At 59.3% G+C, this 9,401-nt stretch overlaps 2 protein-coding genes across 2 annotated transcripts; one reads left to right on the top strand and one right to left on the bottom strand.

Moving 5' to 3' along the window:
* Positions 1-211: 211 nt before the first annotated feature.
* On the top strand, positions 212-4,606 carry LOC119696333 (zinc finger protein 239-like). The gene is made up of 5 exons (XM_038126036.1): positions 212-347; positions 923-1,101; positions 1,442-1,574; positions 2,620-2,703; positions 2,889-4,606. The coding sequence occupies exons 4-5, from the start codon at positions 2,652-2,654 to the stop codon at positions 3,905-3,907; spliced, it is 1,071 nt and encodes a 356-aa protein (XP_037981964.1). The 5' UTR covers positions 212-347; positions 923-1,101; positions 1,442-1,574; positions 2,620-2,651; the 3' UTR covers positions 3,908-4,606.
* Positions 4,511-8,868, bottom strand: LOC119696326 (cytochrome P450 4F3-like). Its single transcript, XM_038126028.1, has 12 exons — positions 8,511-8,868; positions 8,100-8,244; positions 7,649-7,702; positions 7,327-7,454; positions 6,852-6,982; positions 6,366-6,633; positions 5,966-6,032; positions 5,762-5,891; positions 5,559-5,692; positions 5,411-5,475; positions 5,246-5,328; positions 4,511-5,146 (listed from the first exon to the last, which is right to left on the bottom strand). Exons 1-12 carry the CDS (start codon positions 8,865-8,867, stop codon positions 4,966-4,968), a joined length of 1,743 nt encoding a protein of 580 aa, XP_037981956.1. The 5' UTR covers position 8,868; the 3' UTR covers positions 4,511-4,965.
* Positions 8,869-9,401: the final 533 nt, after the last annotated feature.

Raw genomic sequence — 9,401 nt, forward strand, 5'->3', positions numbered from 1 at the left:
GGGAGCGGAATCTGGGCTCGGGGGGAGCGGGACGGGACGGACGGATCCGCACTGGGGGGGCCTCGAGCCCCCGGCCATCGCTGGGGGCTCTTGGGGGTCTCTCCCCCTGCCCCAGAGCCAGTGCTGCTGCGGCCGTGGGGCACCGGGGGTGCGAAAGGGGGGTCCGGGGCGGGAGCGGAGGAGGAGCGGGAGGAAGGGCAGAGAGAGGGGAAGGGGAGGAGCAGGAAGAGGAGCAGCCCGAGGAGCAGCAGCAGCAGTGGAAAGGGCATTGCGGGGTTCCAGGGCGAGCCCGCAGAGCCCGCAGCTCGGCTGGCCCCGGCAGCACCGCATTGCCCTGCATCGCGCAGGTGAGCGCGGAGGGGAAGCTCGCCCCGAGTCGATCGCGGCAGCTCCGGGAGAGTGGTTGTTTTTGGAGATGAGGGGCGTGTTGGTGGGATTTGGGTTCTGCCGATTCCGGAGTCGAGTCCCAAATATATTTGGGTGTCGCTGGGAGAGGTGTTTTTTCTTTATATGACGAGGGGATGTTTTTGGATCTCGCAGAGTGCAGAGCTGAGCCGTAAATGGCCCTGGGGGGATTTTGCGGGGCCCACGTGGCGCTCGCCCGGTGCCGGCGGGGCGGGACAGGGGCTTTGGGGATCCCCGGGAGAGCCGGGCATGAAAGGCGGGAGCCCCGGAGTGGGGAGAGGGGCGAGAGCAGAGCTGGGGGAGCTGCGGCAGGCTGGAGGGGTGGTGGAGCCGGGAGATGAGTGGGGCCCGGGCCCCCGACCCTGGGAGTATTGTCGGGGAGCGGGGGAAGCGCTGAGTGCCTGGAGTGGGGGGGTGCTGGAGAAGGGGACCCTGGGACGCCTGGGAGCCGCGTTCGAATTGATATAAAATTTCAGTAGTCAATCCGAATTTTATTTCTGTATGTTTTATTTTAAAGAAAGCAAGCAGTGCTGGGTGGCCGGGGAGTCACCGCTCCACTCACGGCACACCCCACTTACAAGCTCATAAAAGTATATCTACTGCTTTGAAGCCTACAAAGCATTTTCCAGTGTGCTTGGTTAGTCCAAATGCGCAAATATCAATAAGCTGGGAGCAGCAGTTCCATAATCTTTCCAGGTGGTCGTTGATTCCTATTCTTGTGGTTGTCTGGAGGGAAGCCTTACCCTCGTGTCTGCTGCATGATTTTGTCAAGTGCATCAAGCTTTTTATTATACCTAAGCATTTAGTTGCTTTGTTGCAATATCTCTTAGCTTTACCCCAGCTTCCTCTGTTTTATTCTAAGCATTGGTCGTCTTGCTACCTCCTCTCTTTTACTCTACTATACTTCTTTGATTTTGATGCTTTATTTGGCTATTTGTTCAGAAAGTTTCAGAACCTTTCTTTGTGCACACAGCATATAGAAGCATTTGCTGATTGCATTGCCAATTGACATGAATCACAAAAACATTTTCCACAGAATCAGGAGAGCATGAGCCCTGGGACCCCCAATAGCCCCTCAGCCTGTCTAAGCAGGACCCGGGAGAGGGGGGATGCCCAGGACCTACAGGCCCCCCAGCAGCTCTGAGAAGAGGGACCCCCACAACCCCAAAGTAAGGACACTGGAAACAGGGAACTTCTGGGAGAGGTTTTTGGATTCCTTCTTGATTTTTGGAGGTTTTTCTGGCCACCAGACAGGCAGTGACTTCTAGAAATGGACTTCGCCCGTGGGACCTTCAAAGCCAAAGCCAATGTGGTCATTGTTTAGGGCAATTTTGGGAGAAAAACCTCTAAAGGTGTTTCCTCTAGAAGAGCAAAGTCAAGAGGCCCCTCCCCCAACTGGTTCTGGAAAAAGATTTCCTTTGAGAAAAGTGGAAAAAACTGTTTATTTAACAGGCAAAGCACTCACCAGCCCAAAAAATGAACAGTATTAAACAATAAAACCTCTTGCTGCTCCAAAAGTGATGACAAACTCACAAAGTCCCTCCATGGGCTGTAGCTCAGCTCACTCAGTCTCCTGTCAGTCCCTGTGGTGCTGGAAATGCCACGGCCCAGCCCTGGTGGGGCACAGGTGGGAGCTCCTGGTGCTCTTCGGGGTGTTCAGTCCAGAGCAGGCTTAGACAGGTCCAAAAAAAAAAGGAAAAACCAAAAACCAGAGTCCAGGGAACTTCTCTGCCTCAGTAAGCTGAAACTAACTAAAAGCAAAGGAGAGCTCTGTCCTGCTGTCTGTGCATCTGCAGACAGCACAGGAGCAGGAATGTGGAGGAGTGAGAAAGGTTCTAAAAACAAATTGTGCACTTCTTCCCCCCTCTTTGCTCTCAGAACCAGTCTTAAAGGTGAAAAACTTATTTCAGACAAATGGGAATATGAGCATCATAAAGTCACCCCTGGGACCCCCAAAAGCCCCTCAGCCTGTCTAAGCAGGACCCAGGAGGGGGGGATGCCCAGGACCCACAGGCCCCCAGCAGCTCTGAGAAGAGGGACCCCCATAACCCCAAAGTAAGGACACTGAAAACAGGGAACTCCTGGGAGAGGTTTTTGGATTCCTTCTTGATTTTTGGAGGTTTTTCTGGCCACCAGACAGGCAGTGACTTCTAGAGATGGACTTGGCCAGCGGGACCTTCAAAGCCAATGCACTCACATCTTGTTTTTCCCCAGATCAGGATTTCCCATTCCCAAACCTTGGCCGGATGGAGGAGGAGGCTGCGAGGAAGCGGAAGATGCTCTGGGACACTGAGGCAGGTGAGGAGGAAGTTAGTACCCCTTTCCCCCTCTCTCCTGCTCCATCTCCCAGCCCAGCCCCCGGCTGCAGGACAGCCCTGCTGCCAATGCCAGTGTCCTGCTGGGGATGCACTGGGGGGGATCTCCTTCCCCTTGCCTCTGGCATGGAAGCAAATCTCATCCTCTCCTTGTCCTTCTTCCCCCAGACAAGGAGCTGAGGATGGAGACCAGGGAGGGCAAATCCCCACAGCAGAACCTCGTGGAAGAGGCCATTTTGAGCGGCTCCACAGCGCAGGAATCCAACGGGGAGGAAAAGCCCCGGAGGTCCCGCAGGAGGAGGGGCTGCAAACCCAGCCCAGGGTGCTCTGGGGGGGAAAGACCCACCCTGTGCCAGGAAGGCAGCCGGAGATCTGGCCAGAGCTCTGAGGCTGTGGTCCATGAGCAGCTTGACGATGGCAAGAAGCCCCACCAGTGCTTGGAATGTGGGAAGGGTTTCCTCAAGAGCTCCCACCTGATTGTCCACCGGAGGATCCACACTGGGGAACGGCCCTATGAGTGTGGGGAATGTGGGATGAACTTCAGGATCAGCTCCCACCTGATCGTCCACCAGAGGACCCACACCGGGGAACGGCCCTATGAGTGTGGGGAATGTGGAAAGAGCTTCAGCGTCAGCTCCCACCTAATCACCCACCAGACTGTCCACACTGGGGAACGGCCCTATAAATGTGGGGAATGTGGACGGAGCTTCAGGATCAGCTCCAACCTGTACCGCCACCGGAGGATCCACACCGGGGAAAGGCCCTACAAGTGTGGGGAATGTGGACAGAGCTTCAGGATCAGCTCCCACCTAATCACCCACCAGAGGATCCACACCAATGAACGGCCCTATAAATGTGGAGAATGTGGGAAAGGCTTCAGGAGGAGCTCCAGCCTGAACCTCCACCAGATGATCCACACTGGGATACGACCCTATGTGTGTGGGGAATGTGGGAAAGGCTTCCGTGACAGCTCTCACCTGATCATCCACCAGACAATGCACACTGGGGAATGCCCCTACACGTGCTCAGAATGTGGGAAGAGCTTCATTGAGAACGCCCGCCTGATTGTCCACCAGAGGATCCACACTGGGGAGAGGCCCTACGAGTGCCGGGAATGTGGGAAAAGCTTCAGGCAGAGCTGCCATCTGATTGCCCACCAGAGGATCCACACTGTGGAGAGGCCCTAACAGTGTCCCAAGTGTGGGAAGAGCTTCTCCCAGAGCTCTGCCGTGACCCAGCACCAAGGGAGGCAGCAGTAAGGGAAGCCCTACAAGTGCCCCGAGTGCGGGAAGGGCTTTGAGCGCTGCTCCAACTCCATCCCCCATTGGAGCACCTCCGCTGGATGGTCCACAGTGACCCTCGTTGGGCAGAGACTTGCTGAGCCATGGTCCTGGTCATCCACGTTAGGAAGACACCTGGCTGGTGGTCTCCACATCTTCCTGACTCCCTTGGGCACTTGGATGCAGCAGGAGAAAAATCACTGGGATGCGAACCGATGTCAGAATTTCACAGGGGACAGCACATCATTTTTACTTTCGACCCCAAAAAAAATCTCACCTTTTGCATCCAATCATTTCTACTGGTGGCATCAAGGAATACTGGATGGTATTGGAGGTCTTTTCCAACCTAAATCATTCCATGATTCTAATTCTCTGGCCCCCAGGCATCTTTCACAGCCAAATGGGGATGGACTGGAGCAAAAAACCAGGATTTTGGAGACAATGGAGTGGAAATCCCTCTAGAAAAGGTTCTTTCTGCCCACCCAGGTACCTGGATACTCAGCCAGCATGGACACGTAAATCCTTTTATTTTGGCCTTGATTTTCCCTCATTTTTATTCATCCCTTCACCCAGACATTGGGGTAACATAAAGATATTCAACTAAGACATGGATGGTGACATTGGGGGACATGGCGGGGATGGGGATGGGGACATGTACAAGGAGATGGGTGTGGACATGGCTGTGGATGGCGATACTGGGCATGGGTGGGGGGTCACAGATATAGATGGTGACATGGGGCTGTATGAGGACATGGGGGATGTGGCCATGGATGGTGCCAAGTGGCCTGGGGGACAAGTCCATGGGTTGACATGTCCATGCCATGAGGTGGCCCATGACCAAGGACAACACATCCCCACCACCACCACGATACTGTTCCCTTCATGCCACCATTTATTCCCTGCTCCTCCCCTGGCTGTGACACCTGCCTTGCAGGATGTCCCCATGTGCTGGTGACCCGTGTCCCTCAGGACACTCTCACCAGTGGCTCCAGCAGCAGCCAGAGCCCGTCCTCGGCACGCAGGATCAGCTCGGGCTTGCGGCGCGGGGGTGGCCTCGCCGTGTCCCTCCGCAGCACGAACCGGGACAGTGTCAATGCCACTACCACCTTCATCTCAGCCATGGCAAAGCTCTGCCCGATGCAGTTCCTGCCACCGCATACCCACTGTCACTGTCACCCCACTGTGAACCCAGCCAGGGACAAGGGTGGCACTTGGGGACACTCCTGTCCCCAGTGCAGCACATACCTGGGGCCAGCAGAGAAGGGGATGAAGGATGACGGGGACCGTCCCTTGCTGTTCTCTGGGCTGAACCTCAGAGGGTTGAACACCTGGGGTGACACTGACAGTCATGCCGAGGGGACACAGCTGTCACCACCATGGTGACAGGGACACCTCATGGGGTGGTCTTACCTCAGGCTCGGGCCAGAGGTCTGGGTTGTGGTGGGTCCCGTAGATGCTCATCAGACAGATGACCCCTGGAGGGATGGGAATGGCCACTTTAGGGACACCAGATGAGGGTGGGGGTGGTGACACTGGGGACACCCTGGCCATGCCATACCCTTGGGGATGACACGGCCATCACGCAGGGGGATGTCCTCGGTGCAGCGCCGGGACACAGCAGTGACAGGAGGGTGCAGCCGCAGGCTCTCCTTGATGCACATGGTGGTGAAGGGCAGCTGGGACAGGTCCTCCCTGGGGACAAGCCAGGGTGGCACCGTGTCCCCGAGCCACATGACTGGGGTGGCCCTGGGGACATCTCACCATTCAATGTCCGCAGTGTCCCGGCCAGCCAGGAGCTCCTGGACCTCCTGGCGGCATCGCTCCTGGTGCTCAGGGTGGCCGGCCAGGTTGTAGAAGAGCCATGCCAGGCCACTGGCCGTGGTGTCATGGCCTGTGGGGACATTGGGTGAGTGAGGGGACACTGGAGTGGCTCCTCCCCAATGGCGCCTGGGAGCTCGTGCTCACCCTCAAACATGAAGGTGTCAGCCTCAGCCGCGATGTCCTCGTCCGACAGGGTGTGGCCGTTCTGGTCCTGCCAGGGTGAGATGAGCCATGGGCCACCTGGGGCCACCGGTCTACGGCCAAATCCCATCCATGGCCACCACTCTTCCCCCATGGCCACCATCCCAGTGGCCACCAGCTCTATGGTCAATGCTGCCATGGCCACCACTGTCCCCCTGTGGCCACCAGTCTATGCCCAACCCCCCCTGCCATGGCCACCACTGTCCCCCTGTGGCCACCAGTCTATGCCCAACCCCCCCTGCCATGGCCACCAGCATCCCCTGATGGTCACCATCATCTCCCCATGGGCACGACCACCCTCTTGACCACTTCCATGTCCCCATGGCCACCACCCCAGCCCCACCTTGGTGAGCAGCAGGAGGTCGATGAAGTCCATGCTGTGTCCCCGGTGGCCATCCAGCCAGGCCTGGTGGCCCAGGCAGGCGAGTGCCTGGCGCCGGCGCTGCACCACATCAGCAGTGAAGGCGTGGACAGTGGCACAGGCACGGGCGAAGCGCCGGCCATCAGAGGAGAGGCTGTAGAGCCACCACGGGTGGAGAAGTGGCCGGAGCTGGCGCCGGACCACCAACGAGCTCAGCTCCAGGATGGCCTGGATGTACTCGCTGGGCCGCCTGTGGGAACCAGGAACAGTGGGGGGACTCTGTGGCCACCAGCATGGATGATAGCAGGGCCCTTGGGGCCACCAGAATGGCCAAAAGGGACAGTGGTGGGACCATGATGGCCAGTGGGGACAATGGCAGGGCCAGCACAGCCACCAGGATAGCCAAGAGGGACAATGGTGGAGTCACCATGGCCACCAGGATGGTCAATGGGGACAGGTGACACTCACTCCTGGCAGTGGCTCTCGTGGCTGAAGATGCACTTCTGGAGCGTGTCCAGGGTGAGGAGGCTCAGGGGCTGCAGCACCTCCAACTCCACCGGCCCCCCACCAGCTGCCACTGCTGCTGCCCCCCACTTGGCCTGTGGGGACAGACTGGGTTGGGCAGGGAACAGGGAGGGGATCAGGGACAGGGCATAAACTGGGGGGTGGGACAGGGGTGGGAGAGGGGGAAGAGTTGGGAAGGGGGTGTGGAACAGGTATGCAGCGATGAACGAGGGGTGAGGTTGGGGTTTGGGGTCAGGTTTGGGTTTGGGGTATGGGACAGGACAGGATTTGGGTACAGGATGGGACTCGGGATACAGGAGAGGACTCAGTATGGAGCAGTGGGTGCAGGACAGAATTTTGGGTGTGGGTCAGGATTTGGGGTGCAGCACTCATGATTTGGGGTGCAGGTGGGGACTCGTGCGCATCTCGGATCTCTCACGAGCAGCACACGGGTGCTCTGGTTGAAGATTCCCAGGTAATTCCGGAGCACATCCCCATGGAAGGCGGGTGTCAGGAGTCGCCGGTGCCTTGCCCAGCGCTGCCCATTGCTCAGCAGCAGCCCCTCTCCTGGGGAGGGGACACTGGGGTCCGCCGAGGGCACACAGGAGGTTGTCCCTGTCCCCCAACCACCCCTGTCCCCTGTGACACATCCAGATCCATCTGGGCACCCACCCTGGGGTGCTGTCCCCACCCCTGTGACACCCAACTCCATTCACAGGGTGCCCCGAGGTGCTGTCCCCACCCTAACCCCCCCCACTCACCCAGCCAGGGCTTGAGGAAGCCGTAGGAAATTTTGTCCTTGGGGGCCACAAAAGCTGCAGGGTACAAGGACAGGGTGGGCAGGGATTCACTGGGTGCCATCAGGGCCCCTGTGTGGGGACACTGGGGGCGGCACCGCCCTGTCTGCACCCATTAACCCTCAGGTGGGGACCCTGGGGTGGGGACCCTCTCCCAGCACCCATGGCCACCAAAGGATGAGGGCTGGGGGACAGCCGGAGGCTGGACATGGTGACACCTTTGGGTGGCCTTGGGGAACCTCAAGGACAGGTTGGTGGCCACTCTGGGGTGGCATTTGGCCTGGCCATGGTGACACCTCTGGGGACCTGTGGGCTTGGGTTGGTGGCCACTGCCTGGGCACTGCCAGCTCTCTCTGCCAGGTGCGGTGACACCCACGGGTGGCCCTGGGGACCCGTCTGATGTCCCATGTCCTACCTGAGGCACTGAGGAGTGGCCGGAGGGTGCTGGGGTGGAAGAGACGCAGGACAGGCAGCCAGGGAAGTCCCCACCAGAGGCAGCCATGGCGGTACTGGGCCACCAAGGTGTCCACCTGCTGTAGGCCTTCCTCCGTGCTCTGGCCCTGGGGACAACAGGACATGTGTGCCACTGGGGGCACAGATAGGCCTGGGGACATGTCTGTCCTCAGGACACTGCCAGCCTTGGGGACATGTGTGTCTGTCCCCACTGTCCCCTTGCAGGTGCCACCACCCCATCTCACCATCCCCCCAAGTGTCACCACCCCATTCCTTCTGTCCCCTCACAGATGCCACCACCCAGCTGTTCCTTTGCAGGTGCCTCCACCCCTGTCCCCGCTGTCCCCGCAGGTGCCACCCGCTGTCCCCTCACCATGCCGGTGTGTCCCAGCAACCAATTGCGCCAGGGCGGGACGGGGAACTTGTTCAGCTGGCGACAAGCGGCCCGGAATCGGGTGACAGCCACCAGCGCATCCCAGAGCCACTGCAGCAGCAGGGCCACCACGAAGGTGCCCAGGGCCACCGCGCCCAGGGAACCTAGCGCCGTGGCCACCGCCATGGAACCGCTCCTGGCGACAGGCTGGGGACAGGGCAAGGGTCGGGCGTGGGCGGTGTCACCTGCGGGGTCACGTGGCTCTGCAGTGGGTGTCACCAGATCCACCTTTTGTCCTAATACACATTCTGGCGGCAGCGTCCTCTGACATGTCCTGGTGACTTCTTGTGCTGACATGTCCTGGTAGCAGCGTCCCTACATGTGTATCCTGGTGGCGTGGTGTTCCCTTCTCCCTGTGTGTGTCCCTGTCCCCTCTTCCCTGCCCCCCCCCGTGTATCACTATCCCTCACCCGTGTGTCCCTATCCCTCTGCACCTGTTCCTGTCCACTGTCGTGTGTCCCTGTCCTGTCCAAGTGTCCCCATCCCTATCTCCTCCATGTGTCCCTGTCCCCCTCGGAGTGTCCCCGTCCCCATCTCCCCCGTGTGACCCTGTTCTCTTCTGTGTGACCCTGTCCCCTCAGAGTGTCCCCCTCCCCATCTCCTCCGTGTGACCCTGCTCCCTTGTGTGTGTCCCTGTCCCTCTCTGTATGTCCCCCGCCCCCCGCCCCCAGTGGGACCAAAGTCTCTGAGGTCCCGGGGCCGTGTCCTGCGGGATATTCACGTGTCCCGCAGGGTGTCCCTGTGTCCCCTGGATGTTCCTGTTGGCTGTTCCTTGCACTGAGCTTCTGTGCCCGTCCTGGCACCGATAGGGACCCCCCATGACACCCCACA

The sequence above is a fragment of the Motacilla alba genome, unplaced genomic scaffold, assembly GCF_015832195.1.
Source record: "Motacilla alba alba isolate MOTALB_02 unplaced genomic scaffold, Motacilla_alba_V1.0_pri HiC_scaffold_28, whole genome shotgun sequence".
NCBI lineage: Eukaryota > Metazoa > Chordata > Aves > Passeriformes > Motacillidae > Motacilla > Motacilla alba.